This window comes from Bos indicus x Bos taurus, chromosome 23 (genome assembly GCF_003369695.1).
Source record: "Bos indicus x Bos taurus breed Angus x Brahman F1 hybrid chromosome 23, Bos_hybrid_MaternalHap_v2.0, whole genome shotgun sequence".
Lineage (NCBI taxonomy): Eukaryota > Metazoa > Chordata > Mammalia > Artiodactyla > Bovidae > Bos > Bos indicus x Bos taurus.
This window is the reverse complement of record NC_040098.1, coordinates 9,358,393-9,378,999: the sequence shown is the minus strand read 5'-3', so window position 1 is coordinate 9,378,999 and position 20,607 is coordinate 9,358,393. Positions and strand designations below refer to the sequence as shown.

The 20,607-nt window shown below is 59.1% G+C and overlaps 2 protein-coding genes across 3 annotated transcripts; one reads left to right on the top strand and one right to left on the bottom strand.

The window, feature by feature from the left end:
- The first annotated feature begins 429 nt into the window (after positions 1–429).
- Positions 430–3,231, top strand: LOC113881345 (small integral membrane protein 29). Its single transcript, XM_027524311.1, has 5 exons — positions 430–536; positions 1,831–2,014; positions 2,205–2,230; positions 2,513–2,618; positions 2,780–3,231. Exons 2-5 carry the CDS (start codon positions 1,904–1,906, stop codon positions 2,843–2,845), a joined length of 309 nt encoding a protein of 102 aa, XP_027380112.1. The 5' UTR covers positions 430–536; positions 1,831–1,903; the 3' UTR covers positions 2,846–3,231.
- A 120-nt stretch (positions 3,232–3,351) lies between these two features.
- HMGA1 (high mobility group AT-hook 1) lies at positions 3,352–12,275 on the bottom strand. 2 transcript variants are annotated; one of them, XM_027524313.1, is made up of 7 exons: positions 12,154–12,275; positions 11,766–11,888; positions 9,093–9,186; positions 8,545–8,686; positions 6,707–6,790; positions 6,035–6,085; positions 3,352–4,717 (listed from the first exon to the last, which is right to left on the bottom strand). In XM_027524313.1, the coding sequence occupies exons 4-7, from the start codon at positions 8,644–8,646 to the stop codon at positions 4,664–4,666; spliced, it is 291 nt and encodes a 96-aa protein (XP_027380114.1). In that variant the 5' UTR covers positions 8,647–8,686; positions 9,093–9,186; positions 11,766–11,888; positions 12,154–12,275; the 3' UTR covers positions 3,352–4,663. The 2 variants fall into 2 exon arrangements, with proteins under 2 accessions (XP_027380114.1, XP_027380113.1); XM_027524312.1 differs by lacking the exon at positions 9,093–9,186 and having other exon boundaries at positions 12,154–12,274.
- Between the last annotated feature and the right edge of the window lie 8,332 nt (positions 12,276–20,607).

The window sequence follows — 20,607 nt, the reverse complement described above, 5'->3', positions numbered from 1 at the left end:
GGGAGGGTGGCTGGGTGCGAGGTCCGAGGCCAGGCAAGGGCTATTCTAGGCCCGCCTACACACCCCGAGCACAGCACAGACGGGCAGTCACGCTGCGTGCGAGGAGGCCTAGGGGGCTCCACAGACATTAACGGAGGCCCCACGGGGCCTGCGATGCACGTTAGAGCGGGGCCCGGCTCCGACCAGCGGGGCGAGGGGCGCACGCCAGGCCCAGACCCCACACGCGAGCTCCGGAGCACTGCTGCCCCGGGGACGCCCCGCGGGACGCCGGGAAGCCGCGCCCCGCCCCGAGCCGCCGCGCAGCCCGCGGCTGCCCCCTGCCGCCGCGGCGTGGGCGCTGCAGCCCCGGCTGTATCCGCCTCCGGATTGGCGGCTCCGGCAGTCTCCGGGCCGGCTGCCTGCGGCCATCGGATTGGCTGCACCCCGATACCGCGGCCCCGCCCGTTTCCCCGGGTCCTTTGATCACGCGCCTACTGGCTCTTCCGGGGCCTGGGAGCCAACCGAGGGCGTTCCTTTCCGGGCTGCAGCGGCGGGAGGTAAGGCATGGCCGGGTTGCATGGGCTGCAGAGCGCCGGTACAGGTCCACGCCTGGGGTGTCGGGATTTCAGGATACTCGGGTCGCTCTGCGCCCCCCTCACGTTCTCCTTCCCTGGCCTGAGCCTCCCAGCGCCGTGGGAACTACCCCTCGCTCTCCCTTGCTGGTGCGCATCCTAAGGACGGCCTGTCAACCTCCCTACCTCGGAATGTCCCCTCGACCACGGGACAGGCGTGCGACTGGGCGAGTCCGGAGCCCCCATGGGCACCGAGACAGGCGGCTCAGCCCTTAACCTCTGATGGAAACCCAGGCGAACCGGGGTCACAGACCTCGGAGCGTCTGCGTGCAGCCACCCGTGAAGAGTCTCCTTGCATCTGTCATGGGAGCTGACCCTCTCCACTTCCGCCTGTCATGCCAGGCTAGGAGGGGAGGACCCGGGCGGAGCCCCGAGTGAGGACCAGGGGGAGGTGACATCACCTCGCAGATGCAGCCCAGCCCTGCCCACTGGTGTCCACTCTAGCACAAGACCAATGCGGGAGACGGTGCCCAGGTTCTATGTCTGGAGTGACACCAGGGACAACGAAGGCCTGCGACCTATAGCCTGAAGTGTGGGCACTGGACCAAGATCGAGGGGGGTCCTCCAGATGCTCCTCCCTCACCCCTTGGCTGCAGTGAGGACCCCTTATTTTAACCTAATCTCTCCATTTTGCTTCACTGGATAGCTTCTGGTAGCCCAGTGCTCTAGGAAGAGGGGGCGGGAGCTGGGGACCTCCACCTAACCTTCCCTCAGTAACTAGTATCTGCAAATGTTTGGCCAGCACCAGCACCTGGGTGAGAGCCCCACCCTGGGCAGCACTCAGGCCCTGGGTCTGGCCTCCCCTTGGTGCCCCTGGGTAAACCCCAGGATTTGCTGAGAGTCACTGGAGGGCTCAGCCCAGCACACTGACCTGGAAGACCCCCTCCCTCCCCTTTCCAGGACCTGACCTTAAGTTTTCATGTATTATTACTATCTTGGGGAGGGATCCAGAGCCTGGCTGTCACCCTGGGTGGAATTGACAACCTCCTCCTTCCTCTTCAGATTTCCCTCATAGCTCAGTTGGTAAAGAATCCGCCTACAATGCGGGAGACCTGGGTTCAGTCCCTGGGTTGGGAAGATCCCCTGGAGAAGGGAAAGGCTACCCACTCCAGTATTCTGGCCTGGAGAATTCCATGGACTATATACAGTCCATGGGCTCCGAAAGAGTCGGACATGACTGAGCAACTTTCACCTTCACTTTCACTTTCCCCCTCTTCAGGGAGCCCGGGGGAGGCACCCTCCCGAGGCGGTACTGCCCATGCTGACTACAGGGCCCTCCAGCTGCCGATGTCATGAGTAACACCACAGTGCCCAATGCCCCGCAGGCCAACAGCGACTCCATGGTGGGCTATGTGTTGGGACCCTTCTTCCTCATCACCCTGGTCGGGGTGGTGGTGGCTGTGGTAAGAAGCCTCCACACGTACACACACCCCCACACTCTTGCTAAGGCAGGGGTGAGTGGGCCTGGACCAGCCTGTACACAGCATCTCACTGTCCTGCTGTCTCGGGAGAGGAGGGTGTGGAGGTGGGTCCCTGTCCCCCGTGGGCCATCCTGGGATCAGCCGCCTCCACAGTGCTGTTTCCCTATTACAGGTGATGTACATCCAGAAGAGAAAACGGTGAGTGTCCCTGTCCTGAGTGCTCCCCACCTGCATTCTGCTTAAAAGTTCTTCCCACAGGATCTGAGACCCCAGCATACACGTAAGATGCCCTTCAGGCATTCAGAAGACCAACCTGAAATTCCCCGCACGCGTTAGGTTTTTCCTATCCAGACACGTGTCCTTAGAGCTCTAGGACCCTGAAAGGCACCCACTGGAGGTGCCCCGCTGGGGGAAACAGTGGAGTCAGATGTCTGCAGGGAGGTGTGGGGTGCCGTGGCTGAACACCCCCTTGCCCCCCAGGGTGGACCGGCTTCGCCATCACCTGCTCCCCATGTACAGCTATGACCCTGCCGAGGAGCTGCACGAGGCCGAGCAGGAGCTGCTGTCGGATGTGGGGGACCCCAAGGTGAGCACTCTGGGGGGACAGAGAACCAGCAGGGATGGGCCTGCTCTCCTCACAGCCCTGAAGCCAGAACCTGCTTCCACCCTCAGCCTTCCCCATTTGGGCTGGGGCCAGTCAGGTGCCTCCCTGCAAGCTGTGCTGTGGCCCGCTCTCCCCTGCTACAGGTGGTCCACGGCTGGCAGAGTGGCTACCAGCACAAGCGGATGCCCTTGTTGGATGTCAAGACGTGACCTGAGCCCCCTAACCCTGCCCCTCCCCGAACCACCGGGTCCTGATCGGCCAGGGCCCTGCAGCCTGCTGCTCCCCCAGCATCCTTCCCCCCAGCCTGGCTCCTAAGCCCGGCAGAGCCGCCAGCCTCCACTGGACCCACCTCCTCACTCCCTCCTAGGCTTTCAGTCCTTTGTGGGATGAGCCTACCTACTAGCCACTCCCAGGAACTAATGAGAATGTTTCTTCCTGGGGTGAAAGGGTGGCTGGGATTACCAGGTGGGGCTTTGCCCTTCCATGGGCACCCTTCTCTAGCCCTCCCAGACTTAGCTTTGGAGCTGTTCCCATGGTGACAGGGCCTAATGTATATTCAGTATATATATTTTGTAAATAAAATGTTTTGTGGCTAGGGGTGTAGTTGACTTCATCAAGACCGGCTTACGTTACCTTCCCTGTGCTTTTTCTTTTTCACTCACTCACTAGAGATCCTTGGTTTCTAACCTCTGTTCTAGGCACCCACCACAGAAAAGACAGTCCAGAAAAGGATATTTTTTTATTCAAGTAACTGCAAATAGGAAACCAGAGGGGAGCCCCAGGCTGGGACAAATAATGGCTACCTCCTCCCTGACAGAACAGGTGGAGAAGGTGGCCCCTACACCTGACAGTCAACACGGGCCCCCCCCCTCCCCACCCTCACTCTGCTGCAGCATCCTAGGGGCAGGACCCCACCTTCCCTGGGACTGGGGGAGTTGGTACCCAGCCTGCTTTGCTCCAGGCCCCTTCCCCTAAGGGCTTCTTGGAGGAGGGGGACGTGGGCAGAACAGGAGGCAATGAGGATGGACATTTGGCGCTGGTAGCAGCAGCAGCGACGGATGTCTAAGAACAAAACATATAACAAAAAACAACACGACTGTCCAGAGGTAGTTTGTGAACAGAGGAAAGATGGAACCAGAACCTTGGGGGTTGGGGAGGAGCAGAAGGGTGGGAGTGGGCGAGACTAGCTCCTGGTTATTAGTGCCCCGAGGGAAGGGAAGAGGGGAAACTGAGGCCTGGAGCGGAAGCAGACAGGGGCGGGGAGTGGCTCCAGCTCTCGAAAGTGGCTGCTGCAGGGAGCCCAGGCCTCCTGGGCCTCACCTGGATAAAGGGGATGCTTTCCATCATTGCAATGGGATTCCAGGGTGAGGGCAAGGTGGGCTGGAGCCTGCCTAGAGCTGGGAGAGGACTTACATTCCTACCTTCCTTCCTGAGCCCCCAAGAGGGTGGCCCCACCTAGTGTGGGGACAAGGCAAGGCGGGAAGGAGAGGGGGGTGAGCCACCCCTCGGTGAGACACAGGTCGATTGGGGGTGGTGGGGGGCATCTCGGGGCAGTCGCCCCTCTCCAGTGGCCGCACCTGCTGCGGCTAGTACAGTGGCGTGGGGCATGTCCGAATGAGAGCATGAGATGGGGCTTGGGCCCCTTTTAAGGCCAGGGGAGCCCTCCCAGGCCCCTTAACGGGAAGCCAGAGGGGAGAGGCAGAGGGGATCCCCAAACCGAGAGCCCAGCCAGCAAGGCCCCCACCACACAGGGAGCAGGGGTGCGGCAGCCTGGGAGCGGCTAAGTGGAAGTCAGCTTTGTCCAGGACGGCGGGTGTGGCGGGTGGGTGAGGGGTCGCTGGGACCTGAAATCAAAGGGAGCGGCTCCCCACTCGGGCCCAGGGACCCTGTGGTGGCTGGTGTGCGGTGTAGTGTGGCGGGGAGGGCGCAGGTAGGGGGCAGGGAGGGCCTGGGGGGGGGCGGCGGGAGCAGAGCGGAGCTGTCCAGTCCCAGAAGGAAACTGCTCCTCGGGAGGGAGCAGGCGGCGGTCACTGCTCTTCCTCTGAGGACTCCTGCGAGATGCCCTCCTCTTCCTCCTTCTCCTGCAGGGTAGGCAGGGCCATCAAGAGAATGCCAGGCCCGCCCCCTCCTCTGCTGCCGCCCCCAGAGGCCAAGCTCACCACCCCCAGCTCCGCACACCCGGCCTCTCCAGAAGGGGGATGAGTCAGGGCTGAGTGTGTGGGTGACTCAGCAACCTCCACGGCCCAGTTTCATTCATAAAAAGGAAGAATTTAAAGGGAGGGAAAAAAAACCACACACACGCTGCTCTCACACACAGCCAGGCCCCGCAGCCCCCAGAGGCAGGGGGCTCCTGGCAGAGCACAGGGCACCCCTGGGCTCAAGCTGGCAAGGAAGTGACTGGTCCTGGGGTGGGAGACGGCAGCCAGGGAAAGGAAAAGGGGAGGGCAGGGGTGGCTGGAGGCTGTGAGCCCCCTCCACGGGGGGTACCAGGTGGCCTCAGCAGCCCGCAGGGGCAGCTGCTGGGCGGTGGAGGGGCCACGGCCGCGGGCTGACCCCAGGCCAGGGCGGGGAGCGAGGGGAAGTGTGCGCCGGCCGGGGCTCACTCACTGGGCGGGAATGTCGGGACACCACACAGGGCCCCCGTGCCAGGCACAAACTCCAAAACAACCCGTTTCCTGTTACTCACTCTTGGGGCCCTGCCAGCACCCCAAGCCCCCCTCAGCCGGTGGTGGCTCAGCTCACACAGCTCGAGGAACGAGCCGTGGGGAGGACAGGTTGCAGGGGCCCCAGCTGCAGCGGCGCCCCGGAAGATCTCTGGGCTCAGCCCGCCAGCCACCGCTCCCAGCTGTCTGGGGGCCCAGAAGGGGGTGGGGCCCCCACGTGAGGAGCGGCGTCCACAGGGCAGCGCCCCTCAGCTCCCACCCAACAGGCTATGTCCCACCCCCTCCCAGAGTTGAGATCCTCTACTGCTGCTGCTTAAACCTCCCTTCTTCTTCTTCATTACTACAATGGGGGGCGGGGGGGAGACACTCATATGACACACCCATATGACCTCAAGGTCCACCCTAGAAGTTCTGACTCTGAACCAGAAGCAGGGGAAGGAAAAGATAAGAACACCCCCAGTAAGGCAGGGCAGGGAGTCTGGCCTGGTTTGTACCTGGGACCCTGCACTTCTCATGGACACAGCTCTTCAGAAGCCCTGGGCTGAGTGCCAGGAGTCCGGGCGCCCTGGACAAACCCTTTCCCCTCCCTAGGCCTGGGTGAAAATGTGAAGTCCCACCATGGCTGGCCCTGCAGGTCAGGAGAGCCGTCTCCCTCTGTGGGCACACAGGAAGGAGCATCACTGTCTTTAACAGTCTCCCCAGAAGAACCAAGCTGCCTCTGCCGCAGTCACCTACCAGTTTTTTGGGTCTGCCCCTTGGTTTTCTCCCTGGAGTTGTGGTGGTTTTCTAGATGGTCAGAGAAAAGATCCACTAAGTCAAAAATGTCCCTGACGGTGCCCACCCAATGACCAGTGTCCCAGATGGTGAGGGACAGCAGGGAGGGGCGGCCCGGGACTCCCACCCCGGCGGGCCCACCCGAGTCCAGCTGGTGATGACTGGCCAGCCACACCGCCCCCCCCCCCACCCCAACATACACACACGCCCCCCAACTCCCTCCTCCACCCATGACTCAAGAGGATATGAGTCGTGTTTTAGAAAAAATAAAATAAAAAACAAAACAACTTCTCTGAAAGGCTGATGCCACTATGAATCTGGCCTCCCCCCTCATTCCTGCAGGAGCCAGGGGACCTCCCGAAGAGAAGGTGACAGTCTCAGCCCTGGACGGATCTGCCCCCTTGCTCCTCCCTCCCAGCTTGCCTCTCCAGACCAGGAAACCTGCTGGACACCTGACTTCCCCACTGTCCTGGGCAGGCCAAGGCCCAGAAGTGAGACCTCAGTCAACGCCCCCCTCGCCTCCATGGGCACAGGCCCATCACCACCCATGTGCCAGAAGCAGGTGCAGAAAATGAGGACAGACCAGGCCTCCCATGGCTGCTGTCAGGGCAGAGGGCCCCCTGCAAGCCTCACCCGGGTCTTGGCGGCACCCTTGTTTTTGCTCCCCTTCGGTCGGCCCCGAGGTCTCTTAGGTGTTGGCACTTCACTGGGCTCCTTCTGCAAAGACAGATGAGACAGTCAGAGACACAGAAGCCACCTGCCCTGCCCCCTTTCAGGACAGAGCCCTCTGCCCCAGCCCAGCAGTGGTCTGCGCAGCCCCACTCCAGAATCCACAGGAACCATGGCAGGTAACCCTTGGGATCCAGGTTCTCCACCTGACATTCTTTTGCAAAGCCTTTCCCTTAGCTTCTCTGCAACAGCAAAATGACAAGACACCAGAAGGCCTCTGGGAAGGGTGTCGTGGAGTCAGAAAGACACGAGACAGCTGTCCATACTCCAGCTCGGCCTCTGATCAGCTCTCAGATCTTGGGCCAGACGCTGAATGAAGACAGGACAAGTCTCCCAGCACTGGGCTATGATCACTGCCCACCCCACCCATACCTCCGCCAGAAGGCAGGGATGCAGAAGAGGGGAAAGGATGCCCCTTCCCCTAGAGGGAGCCTCCGGCTCTACCTGCAAACCAGACTCCCTCCAGTTACCGAGACCCCTGCCATTTGGGCCACTGAAACTTTAATTTTCAGAGACAGAATAAAAAGCTGCTACATAATGCACAGAAGGCGGGCAGTAAAGGCACATCAGTGGTGTTTCCCAGGGCGGCTGCCCGTTCATCGCGCAGTAACCCCACACCCCTTCTGACACCCCTCACCAACATGCCCACAGCCGGCAGGGGGAAGCCAAAGGAATCGGACTAAGGGGATGACTTCTCCACACGTGAACAGGGCTCTGAAAGAGGCAGATGAATTCCACCGCCCGTGAGACTCCTCACGGCGCCTAAAGAGCGAGTACAGAGATCCCCAATGGGGGTGGGGAGGCGTGCCTGGGGCCTGGTGGATAAGGATCAGCTTCGGTTCCTTTCCCCTTCTCTCCCCCAGGAAAGGGAAGGAACGGGGCTTCACCCACAGCTGCGCCCTCATGTGGGGACAGCTGCCTCTCAAGAGAGAAACCAAGGTCTCCACCAGGTAACAGGTGGCCCACACAGCCTGACTGGCCAAGCTCTCTGGGGTACCCGGAACCAGGGCTCTGAGTCACTCTGCCACCAACTCCCCAACGTTTTAAACTTTCTGGGCTTTTACAGAACCAGCCAAAGCCCAATGCAGGGTCACTCAAGGAAGCCCACGAACAGGTGCTGGCCCCTGCCCCGGGATGGAGAACTACAGAAACGGACAGTAAGTATTAAGTAAGTCACCAGAGCGCCGCCACGCGTACTGCTGGGCTTACATATGTGAACGTTCACGTTTCTACAATTCATCTTTGTTGTTTAGTCGCCAAGTCACATCCAACGCTTTTACGACTCCACGGACGGTAGCCCACCAGGCTCCTCTGTCCATGGGATTTCCCGGGCAAGAATACTGGAGTGGGTTGCCATTTCCTCCTCCAGGGGATCTTCCTGACCCAGGGATCAATCTTGCGTCTCCTGCTTGGCAGGCAGATTCTTTACCACTGAGCCACCATACTTCAATACGCTGGTCCACAATGGACTGGAGATAAAGGGTGAGTGGTTTACCAGTGTACGCTCTGGCCTGCATGACTACAGGCTCACTTCTGGCTTGAACTCAGGTTCAGCGCTCCCTTGGACCACACTCCTCTCGGGCACCAGGGACGCGTGTGTGGGGAGCGCACACATGTGTAGGAATGATGCCGCACCCTGCCAGTCCTGTTTTCACCTGCCATGATCCCTAGCCCCAAGAGGTAAACCGAGGCAAAGGTCTGGACAGCCAGCTGCCTCCTGCCAGCGTGGCCCCAGGGCTCACCGGAGGCTGCTTGCGAGGCCGGCCCCGCCCGCGCTTCTCAGCGCCGTCCTTCTCCTGCTTGGAGGCCAGGGGCTGGCTGGACTTCGAGCTCGACTCGCTCATCTTCCCTCGTCAGCAGAGCAGGCGAGGAGCCACGGCTGGGCTGCAGGGAGGCAGGAAAAGTGTTAGCCACCTCCAAACCCTCACCACTCCCACCCGAGAAACGCCCAGCGGGAAACTGCCTGCTCCCAGGGACCCCCAAGACTCCACACCCAGCCTGGCGTGCAGGCTGCAGGGCGGGGCTGGGCCGTTGGCTCTAATCAGAGCCTTATCTCCTGCTCAGAAGGGCTCTTTGTTGCCCTGCCACCCCCACTCAAGAGTGCAGCCAGCCCAGACCTGGCCGTGGGTGAGGTCACCCTGGCTGAGGTGTGGGCAAGATGGTCCTCAGACTGCCAGGGCCCTCCCCTCCACTGTGCCGCCCCTTCTCTTTTAAAAGCAAGCCAAGCCTGGGTAGCTCTCGGGGGAACAAGGGAGGAGAGGTAAGCAGGGAATGAGCCCTGCACATCTACCTGGCAGCCATGCCATCAGTCCCTGGGCCACCTTGTCCACAGCACTGCCCAGGGCCCCAGCGGTTCTCTCTGCTTCCCTCTCCCTGGGTTAAACCTTGGAGGGTCAAAGATGCGAACAATTTGGGAAATGGGGGCTAAAACCACACTGGGTGAGGTGTGGGGAGGAAAAGAAATCACCCAAAGCTGAAAGGGGAGTCTCCTCTTACCCCAGCCCACTCCCACCCACCTGGAGTCAGACAGGATCCTTCTCTTTGATGCCTCCTCTCATGAGGGGCAGGGACTTCTCCAACTGAGAGGGAGAAGACACTAGCTGACCCCCTGAAGCCCTAGGAGGGCTGATCCTCAAAGCGCCCTGGTCCTTTTCTAGCATATTCCCAAGAGGACTGTTTGGACTTAATCAGTCCTACAAATACAGAATTCATGTAAAACCACCCGCTACAAGGGGCACATGCACCTGTATTTGGGAGTCTCTTCCAGAGGCTGAGAAAGAGCCCCCATTCCTATCCTCCCAGTTATTATCCCCAAGTTACAGACAGAGATTTGTCCTGGGAGGCTGCCCTTGGCAAAGGGTGGGCCCAAGTGTCTCCACTTCCAGAAAAGCCCCTCAACCTATAAAAGGGGAGTAATGATGCTCCACCTGTCTTGCCTTCGTCCGCAGACTGCAGCAAGAATCAAACCAGGTAAAAATTATAAATACTTAAACAACTGAAAGGTTCATTCCAATCAAAATGAGAACTAGAACATTTGAAAAAGACTCTCCTTTTTCAGATTCAGACTATTTCCAATTTTAACCCAGAGAGGAAAGCCTGTTGTTTTGCAAACTTGTGATTGTTAAGAGGGGCCTGAGGCCCCTGATCCTCAAGTATTGAAATGCTCCAGACGGCGAGACTTCGTCTGGTAATTATTCCATTTCATAATATTTCAGACTTGAAGACCCTTTTAAACAAGGTGGTTGGTGATTTATCCTGCTCCATCATTAGTGGCTTGGCCTGCTCTGTAATTACAGGCAGTGATTAGAATCTTACATTACACCACAGATCCCCCTTCAAAACTAAACATCAAAATTAATCAGCTAAATGAGCGCTGACCTCACATGAGGTTTGCTGGAGGCCCCCTCCAAGAGGGGGTTCTAGTTGGGCGAAGCCAGCCCCTAATCCCAGAAGGCCTAGCCTAGCCTGCCTGGGGACCCTGTTGAGTGCCTCTGGTATTTCCCCCACTTCTTGCTGCTGGGGACCCTGTTAACCCGCTCACCCTCACCACAGATCCAGGCCTCCATGAACTGAATTAAGGCCTGAGGCCCTCTCTGGTGAGACCAACAAATGCTTGTCTCTTCCACCTGTTTCTGAACATCAGGGAGGCCTGGCTTGGAGAAGCCACGTTTGAGGCCCAACTTCAATCCTATGGTCGGTAATAAGCCCTTTCGGGCCTCAGACTTGTCCCCTCCATACAATGTGGGCTCCACAAACGCTAAGGCAACCCGTGGCCATGACTCTAGGAAATCACCATGGGACTGCCTCATCTCCTCCCAAAAAGTGGCCTAGAGGAAGGGCTGATGAGGTGCCCAAGGTCACAGAGCTAGTTGGAGTGGGTTCCTGGCGACCCTTCTCGCCCGCCAGTTTCCTTACCCGCCTGGGGGCTGGTAAAGCCCCTGTCGCCCCTACTCCAGACCCGGGCCCTGGGTGACTCTGCAAGTGTCTGCGCCCGGCCGTTGCAGGTCGGCCGGAGGGACGAGGGGCCGGAGCGCGCGGGGGGAGGGGCGCAGGCCGCGGGTGCAGGCGCGGGAAACCGGTGCCCTCCGACCGCATGCACCGCCACGAGGGTGCACCCGGCCCCACTTCCTGCCAGAGGGGGCACCCAAGCCCGCCTTGGGGCAGGAAACCTGGCGCGCGCGGGGGAGAGGAAGAAAGCCGCCTCCCTCCGCGCCCTCCCCGCAAAATAAAAGCCCCAGTTAAAAAAAAAATGAAACGGGGAGTCAAAGGGACTAGTTCCAACAGAGCCCAGCAAAGCAGAGAAACCAGTTTGTGGGGGCGGAGGGCAGGCCGGGCCCCGGGGGCTGAAGAGGCGCAGGCCGGGCCAGAGGTGGGGTCGGGGTGAAGCCCCAAACCCAGGCCAGAGAGTCGGCCTCGGCTGCGGAGCGAGCGCCGGGATAAAAGGCCAAGCCTGGAGTTCAGGCCGAATTGCGGGGTTCCCGCCCATCCCACCCCCCACTTAGAGAACTTCCCCAGGCTGCGGGGCCGCCCGGCCCCGGGCTCTCCCGCCGCGCCCCAGCCTGCCCCTCTCCCCGCCCCCACGGCACAGGCCCGGGATCGGGCTCGGGCTCGGGCTCGGGCGGGAGCGGCGGCCGCGCGAGGTGCACCGAGAGCCGCCGGGTGCACGACTCGCGCTCGCCGCAGCCGCGCGCCCCCTCCCCCACCGCGCGCTTCTCCCGGGTCCCCGCCCCCCGCACGGCGCCCGCGGCGCGGGGGCAGGGGTGCGGGCGCCCTCCCCGTGCCGCGGGCCCCGCCGCCCGCCCCCCGCGCTGCGCGGCCCTCCCCTGCCGGCGGCTCGCGCAGCCCCGGCCTGGGAATAAAGCCGGAGGCGCGCGCTGCAGCCCCGGGGCGGCTTGCAGGAGGGGGCGGCGTGCGGCCGCGGCGCGGGCGCCCCCCTACGCCGCCGGCCCCGGGACGGACTCACCGCGAGCTCGGCTGCCGGCCTGCGGTGCGCTCTCCGAGCTGCCGGGAGCGACGGTGTTGGGCGCTGAGGACCGGCCTGGCTCCGCCGCCGCCGCCGCCGCCGCCGCTGGTAGCAAATGCGGATCTGAAACCGGGAGAGAGAGCAGAAGCGCTCAGAGGCCGCCGCCGCCGCGTGCTCGCCGCCCTGGCCCCCGCGGGGTATTTATATGTCACATCCAGGCCGGGGAGGGGGGGGGGCACAAAAATATTCCACCTCCCCCGAAGGATGGCGAGGGGCAGGAAGCTAGGCACGGCCCGTGCGCGGCCTCAATAAATAAATAATTTATTTAAATGATAGATATTTAAAAAAAAAAAAAAAAAAGGAGCCACCGGAGGGGCCGCGAACTCACGCCTTCTTGGAGCCGCGCCAGGGCCAGAAATAGCCCGGGCTCGGAGTCCCAATTAGAGGAGCGCAGCCCCGGCTCAGGGGAGCTTAAAAAGAGCGACCCAGGGGCAGGGGGGACGGGCCCGCCCGCGCCAGCCGTGTCACTGGGGGGCGGGGACATGCAAATGAGCCTGGGGATTTAAAAGGGCGGCCGCCCGCCGCCGCCGCCGCCGCGCGGGTGGGTGCTGACGACGGCGAGGCCCATGCGGAGACGGGCGTCTGGGGGCGGGCGCGCAGGGGGGCCGGGTCGGGGCCCAGAGGCCGCGGCCCCCTCCCCGCAGTCCCCGGCCGGCAGACGTGGGGAGCTGCTGAGAGGGGTCACCAGGAAGCTCTTCCCAGGGGGCGGGCGTCCTCTCTGCGTGGAGTGGGCCCGCGGGAGAGACGCCTCTGGGGCCTTCCGGGCGTTAGGCCTGGCGCCCACGGGCGCGTGAATGTGCGCGGGCGCCGGTGCCTGCGGGGGTCTGCGCGGACGCGGGTTGGAGAGTCCTGCGGCCTACCCGTCGTCCTCTCCGCCTAGATAACGCGGCTCCTTAGAGTTTCCCCTGGGTGGACAGGTGTCTGCGTGTGCATTTCGGTGCCAGCCGTGTGTGGCTGACTGGTGAAATATAAGGTCTTGTGAAACTCGAACGTGAAACTTGTGAGATCCAGAGTTTAGATTTAATGGGCCCGAGTGAACCATAATCAAGGTGCGGTCTCCACGCGAGGCAAACGATTGGCTCCTCTTCAGGTAAACCTGAGGGGAGGGCTCGTTCCTTTTAAGTGACCCGGATGGTGTTGTGGAGACCAACGGTCCCACTGGGTGCCCTGGCCCCTTCCGCTGTGACTTTTTTTTTTTTTTTTAATAAAACGTGACCCGGTGGTCGCCTGGAAGCACTCTGAAGGCAAGGAATGAGTCTGCGCACGATGTACCTCGCCACGCCTGGAGCCACAAAGACCTACTGCGCGAACGAGAAGGCAGCCCAAGCGGGAAGATGGCGCGGAGGGCGGTGGGGGAAGAAAGGGCGCTGTCAGGGGCGCGCCCTGCAGGCCGGGCCCGGGGCCTTCTCGGGCGCACCTCCCCGCCCCTGGTCCCCGAGGCGGCCTTCCCCATCTCCCCGTGATGCAGGGACTCGCAGTGCGGCCCAGTGACACACGGCTGTGACTCATGTTTCTCTGTGCTCCCCTTCTTCCTCCCCGGTCGGCGGAGGCCCCGGCTCGGCCCCCTCCTCAGGGGGCAAACCGGCGCTGGAGGGTGGGGGGACGCCTGGAAAATCCTGCGCCCAGAGTGGAGGCGGGGTGGGGAACCGGAGGGGCCGGGCCTCCTCGTTTCAGGAATGTCTCAGGAATGTTTCCGGTGGGGGTGGGGGGCAGGGCCGGGCCGGGGGCAGCACGTGCTCGGCCGGGTGGGGGCGGGGACGCCAGGGCGGGAAGGCGCTGGGGCCAATGGAGCGGGCTTAGGGAGGAGGGCGCGGGCCCGGGCGGGGAACGGGCCGGGAGGCCTCCCTCCGCGCGCCCGCCCCCGCCCAGCGCCCAGGTGAAAGGCTGTCCCTGAGAAGTCCCCGGGCTGCCCCGGGAGGGGAGAGGAAGTCACCGAAGGGCGGCCTGAGGGAGAGGAGGGTGGAGGGGGAAGGCGAGGGCGAGGCTGGGGGAGGGGCGGCCTGCCCCTTTGTGTGGCGCGGGGGTGGGGGTGGGGCGGGGTGGAAGGCGCGCCGCTCCTTCCGTCTTTGTGCCCGGCCCGCCAAGCCAGCGCTTAGTAGGCCGCGAGTCCATTTGGCTGGAGGGCCTTGAGTTGCCAGCTCGAGAACTTCTGCAGCGTTGAGTGGAAGAGCGAGCCTTCAGCCCTTACCCTACCCGCCTGGGTCACAGGCCCCTGCCGGCCACCCGGGCGCCCACGCCTGGGCCTGGGAGAGCCCCCCCAGAGCCGGTCTGCCCCGGCCCATAAGGCAGCCCAGGCTTCTAGGCCCGAGCTCCCAGGCTAGCCGCCCTTCCAGGCCCCTCCCCTCGGCGCGCTAACCTCGGGGCCGCTCTCCCTGGCCTGGGCGGCCAGTGGTGGCCCCTGAAAGGGAGGGAGGTGGGGAAAAGGAAGAGAGCCTTCCACCTCGACAGGGCTGTGGGAAAACTTGGCCAACTTTTTGGCCCACTTCTAAACGAGCTGACTTGATCTTATTTTTCCTACTCTTATTTCCTCCTCATCCTGACTTCACCGACTTGTTACCTTGTATTATGTCTGTGTTTTTGTAAGCCACCTCAAACCCTCTGAAAGGAGGCAGGCATAAATAAATTTGTAGGCAAATATAGTAGTTTGTTCCTCTCCGGGATTACCCACACCCTTGAAATCCAAATAACTCTACCCACTGACCCCCACCTCCATTCTTTCTGGATTGCACATGCCCCAAATTGACTAACTTTCTTTCCTTTTTCAATAAGTAGTTATTAAGTAGAAGGATGAGTGACAGGGATAAAGATGAATAAGACAAGTCATAGTCCTTGCCACAGCGAATTTCCTGGGCAGAGACATCTAGAGGAACACAATCCCAGAGGTGCTGTGAGGAGAAAGCATTCAATCATTCATTCTATATTTACTGAAGGCCTACTGTGTACCAGGAACTTGTCCAAACTTTTAGGGTAAAACAATGAACAAAAAATGTTTCCTGCATTCTTGAAACCTGAATTAGGGGGTTAGGTGCTTAAAGAGACACTTAATAGGTGCAACAGGAAGAAGGATGGGAGCTGAGGGGTTAGAGGGTAGGTGCCAGAGAAGCCTGGAGGAGATGGGCTTTGGCAGGCTTTGATGAGATTTAGTAGGTGGAGGGCAGTGGGGAGCAGGCTGGGAGAGGGAGCTATTCTAGGCCTGGGGCATCCACCTCTTTGGTCAAGGCCTGAAGTAGGCGTCCCAAGGGAATTGGTCATAGCAGAACCAGTCTTCCCCACAGGAAGCATTTTCTTACCATCCGAGTTAGATTATACAGTTTTCACAAGGGCACCCAATGAACTTCAGTGAACCCAACAAAAATGTCCAGAGAATGGGGAATTCGGGTCAACTTTATTTTTCAGGACGGCTGAAGGTTAAGCTCATTTCCACTTGGGCTGTTGAAATTCTTCCTGACAAATGTTAGTTCTTTCCTTGCCTCACTGAGTAGCAGGGCCTGGTGACCTCTCAGTTGTGGCTTGGAAATATAGGGGTTTTGGTAGGTTGGGGGGTCTCTTAGTATCCTCTCGGTATTCATGGCTTAGTTTGTCTCTGCAGTCAATATATTCCTGGAGAAGGGAAAGGCTACCTGCTCCACTGTTCTGGCCTGGAGTCACAAAGAGTTGCACTCGACTGAACGACTTTCACTTTACCTCTTGCTTCTGAGTCAACCGCAGCTCTTAGGAGAGTAGAGGAGAAGACAGGTGTGATCATTCCATTTAGTGACTGGGTCTGTGGAGATTTTCCAAAAGGCATGGAGATGAGATGTGATGTTGATGATCATGTGTGTGTCCAGCCCTCCAAGGAAGATAGATGGGAGGAGGTGGGCAGAGGAGGAACAGGAATTACTATTGTTTAAACCAGGATACTTTTTAAAGTAAACCTTTTCCTGATGAAAACTGTACATACAGAAAATGCACAAATTCTTTATTCAGCTCAATATATTTTCATAAAGTGAGCACCCTTGTGTCCCCAGCACCCAGATAAAGAAAGAGAAATCTCCAGCTCCCTCTTGTCACAGTCCCAACTTATATTAGAATCCTTTGGTTTCACCTTCCAGGTGTACTGTATGGAAGAAATCATATGTTAGGTGTTCCTGGTTTCCTTTACTCAACAATTTGAGATTCATTCATGTTATTGCACATGTGGCTGCAGAAAGTTCATTATCACTGCTGCTAAGTTACATGATGTGAATGTACCACAGTTTAGATATCCACTCTTGTTGAAGGACATCTGGATAGTTTCTGGTTTGGGGCTATTACAAGTAGTGCTATTGTGAATGTTCTAGCGTATGTCTTGGTGAATAGATGTGCAAACTTCTGTTGGGTACACACCTAAGACAGGAATTCCTGGATCATAGGATATGTATGCTCAGCTATTAAGAGACAAGCAGAGCACTTAAGAGCAAAAGGAGGTACTATTAATAGTTGTGACTCTACTAGGGGCGTGAACCTGACCTGGCCCGTTTCAACTGGGGTTGACCTCGACCATATCAACAGGATTGGCCTGGATAAGCCTGATACCGGGTCACTCTAGTGCACAGTGACCACTCTCCTGGAGAGTCACCCAGCTACTAGTACATCTGGTCATCTGGCAGGATCCGGTCTCCAGGCCCTGCTGACCACAGGCTCTGCTGCCAGGAAGCCTGGCAGGCCCAGAGTGGGAGGAGGGCCTTTTCTGCTTCCAGCTTTCAAGGGAAAAACTCTCCAATGAATAGGAGGGCCCAGGAGACAGGCACCTCTCTGCCCCTTGCCCTCAGCCAGCAGCCCACCCTGCATGGCCCCAGGACACCATGAACTTCATCAGCTGCCTACTTCAGGGCCAGAGCCCAGGGAAGCCCAGCTCCTCTCCAGCCTTGGGAAAAACCCTAAGGAAAAGGGGGAGCTGATGAGAAAATACTAAACATTTACGTTCTCTCAGAGCCCTCAACCCCCTACCAGTTCAGCAATGCTAGTGCCCTCATTCTACAGGTGTTAAAACCAAGGCTGGGGAGGTTAAATAGCTTGGAACTCTGCCACTTTCCTCTCCACTGCTTTTCTCCCAAACTGAATAGGCTTGCTACCTTCTCTCAGCCTGGCCAGATAGGAGATGTGGCCTTGAACAAGGTAGCTACATTCCCTGTCCTCAAGTGGTTTACTTTGAATGAGTTGGGGAGACAGACAAGTACATGGCTTCATCAGTGTGGTACCCGCTGTGATGGGGAACACAGGACAGGGGCCCAGAGTGGGTGGAGCATTCCAGGAGGCCTTGGAACCAGGTGTGGGAGGGAGAAGGGCATCTGCTATAAGATGGGCTTCGGGCTCTGACATACACGGTGAACTGGCATTCAGCATCCCTTCTCACATTCCTTTGAAGCTACAGTTTGGGATGTGAATTAGGTTCCCTTTTGAAAAAGTGAAATTGGAAAGGAGGAACGAAAGGGAGGGGAGTCTTGCTGTGTGGGTTGTGGAGATGTGATGTGGGGTTTTCAGCCTCGCATCCGGCTTCCAGTCACCAGCTTTGTGAGGTCAAAGGCAGGGGTAGTGGCAGAGGGGCTTTCTGCCCTGGATCAGAGCTCAGCCATTCAGGTGGGGCCTCCTGATTTCCTACCCCCATCCCCCAATCAGGACAGAGGCAGGCAGTTCAGTTTGTATTGTTCTGGGAGACTCAGCCCAGGGCTGGCTCCTCCAGTTCTTCCAATGATTTTGTAAACACCTAATTCCCAGCATTGAATATTAAACCTTTCTGCCTAAAATGTAAGGCATGTCCCTTCTCTGCTCAAATCCTCCAGGGGCTCCTGTCTAACACAGTGAAAACAAAGTCCTCACGAAGGCCCTGCAATCTTTTACCTGCATCCACACCCCTGTGCCTCTCATCTCCTACCTGTGGTTCTGTTTCAGCCACACAAGCCTCCTCAATTGTTCCCAGACCTGCCAGGCATGAGGTCACCTCAGGACCTTTGCACTTGCCACTCCCTCCGTCTGACATGCTCTTCTGCTAGACATCCTCAAGGCCTGACCCCTCAGTGCCTCAGGGGTCTCTGTTCAATATTACTTGTCCATGCTATTTAAAATTGCACATCTCCCCCAGCAACCCCTCACCCACTTTACCATGTTTTTTTCTCCCATTTTTTTTCTCCCCTGTAACACTTACCAGTTTCTAACATGCTATCTAATTACCTTTTCTATTGAACTATTATCAATAAAAGTGATATGTATTGCATTTACTGTCAGTTCATACCACTGCAAGGCCAGCACAATGAAGGCAGGGAATTTTATCTTTTGTGTTCACTGGGTATCCCCAGGGCCTAGCTCAGTATTCAGGCTCAAAAACTGTGTTGAATGAAGAATAGATTAGAGGCCAAACCACAGGCCAGCAGTTTAGGAATCTGTCATCAAACTCCAAGGCAAAGAAGAGGACAAGGAGCCCAGCAAGTCATCATGGGAGTGATACAATGGCGCAAAGGGAGTAAGACAGGGCTTCTCCACCTTACAGAGACACCTGGTTTTTGTGAGTAGGTTAATGTTGCTACATCATCATCACGGGATCTGAGCCCAGACTCATTTCTAGTGGAAATCACCTTCGGATTTCATAGTTTGCCACCAATCGTGGGAAATTGATTTCTTTTTTTTCCCTTTGGTCTCAGGTTTAATCAGGAGCTGCCAGCTACCTGACAACCATCTTGGCCTTGTGGCTGGGCAGACTGGCTGGGTTGCTTGTTGGTGACTGGGCAGTGGTGCAGCTCAGCGGCCTGGGCTCTGGGAGAGGGTAAGGTTTACCTTACCTGGAGCAAAATAGCTTCCCTTTGGTCTAAGGTACTTTCTGAGAATGTCCAGTGCAGGCAGCCCTGCAGGTAAAATGCCCCCAAACATGCTGCCACCTCCCACTCAGGAATGACTGAAAACACACACTTTAAAGTCGTGCAGCCTGTGAAAGCCCTGTGCACTGAGCTGGTGGAAGGAAGTGTTAGAGCAGCAAGGGCAGGCCTGACTCCCTTCTCTGTGGGCTGGACAAGTATTTGAGGCCCTGGAATGGGTTTGTCTCCACCGCCCCGGGGGTAGGTCGTCCTCTTCAGCTCCTTAACCAGCCGTGGACCTGAGAACTCACATCCTATGGCTTCAGCCACCTGTTCCCGCCCATGTCATGCTTCTGGAACAGGCTCTAAGGTTTCAGGAGTCTCCTGTGGTCTTTGACTTCTGTTTCTCTTGTCTCTATTTCTTGCCTGCTTTTCAGGTGGGGATGTGTTCTGAGCCCAGTGAAGGGAACACTGACCCCTGGACCTTCAAAAGTGACTGTTCTCCATAACTAGCAGCGGGGAGGCTCCCTCCCGCGGGAGGTCTGGGGTTGAAGGAGTCCTGCCGGGTTCATTCCGTCTTTGCGGGGGAACGCTGCTGAGTGGGGAGAGGTGTCCAGGGAGACAGTGCTTTGTCCCCTCCAGGCCACTTTGAACCCTCACCCCCAACTTTTCTTGGGGTTGAGAGTGTGGCCCTGGGGTGGGGTGGGGGGCATACTGCGCATGCCCAGGAGGAGCTGCTGCCTGCCTGAACCATAAGCGCATGGGACGCTGCGCGGGACTCAGACCAGCGGACCAAGGGCCTGAGTCGACCGGGAAAGGAAAGCAGGGTGGAGGTCGAAGGGCGGAGGCCCGGGCTGAGGAGGAGGTGGGCTGGGGTGGGGGGAAGAGCCAACCCCAGCCCCGGGATTCGCTGGGATCCTCCAGGGCTTTGTTTGGTTCTCCTGCGCCCCGCGAAGCTCGCCCCAGGCCGAGGGGGCCTTGGCTCGGAAGAAGTTTGGTGAATGGACGGATGAATGAGAGCGAAAGGGGCCGCGGGCGGGGTGGAGCACGCGGGGTGGAGCACGCGGGGTGGGGGAGGGGCGGCGGCCCCTGGCGGGAGACCCGGGAGGAGGGAGACGGCAGGCTGGCCGGGCCTGCCGGTCTAGGATCCCGCCCGGAGGCAGCGGGGAGGGGCCGAGTGGCCGCCCGCCCCGACAGCCTGCCTTAGACCTCTTTCCTGTCTGCACCCGGCCTCCAGGTCTCTACACCTGGCGAGCCCTGGGAGTCGTCAGTCCTCCAAGGCCTAGTCCTCGCTGTGAATTGGTGGCCAGCTTCTTTTGCTTCCTTTATTACTTTCCAGCCACTAGAGGTCAGCGGCCTTGCCCTCCAGGTCTTGAATTATCTGAGTGGCCCCGAGGGGTAGGCATCTTCGCTCTGTTGGCAAACCCAGGCTTAAACTCTCCCGCACTACTGCCTGGATCCCAGTAGCCTGGATGGTGGGAGATACTGGCTACTGGGATCCGGGCAGCAGGGTTAGGTCTCTAGGCCTAGAGAAGTGAGCCCGTGAGCAGAGAAAACCCAAAGGCCTGCCTTGCTGGTAGCTGCCAGGGACTCCTGCTGAAAGCAGTGGAGCCCAGTGTGGGCAGTGCCAGGCAGGAGCTGCTGACAGCCAGGTTTCTGGGTCACCATCCAGGGTGCTCTGCCAGTTCCCAGGCTTTGGGGGTGGAGTGGCGTGAGGGCAGGTCTGCATCCGGAGCCCAGACCCTGCTTCGGGCACTTCTGGGCCCTGCTCCCATCCCCCGCTTCCAGCCCCACTGGGGCCTCAGCAGCCCTAGAGTTCCCCAGGGAGGGGCTGATGATCCTCAAACTCCCTTTGGGCCTGGAGTTCTGCTCTCCTGGAGGTGGGGTGTAAAGGTGGTCCAGAACCCCTCCCACCCACCCTCCTCCACCCGTGTTCCCTGGGCTCTGTCCACAGTTCCTATGCATCCCCCTTTCTG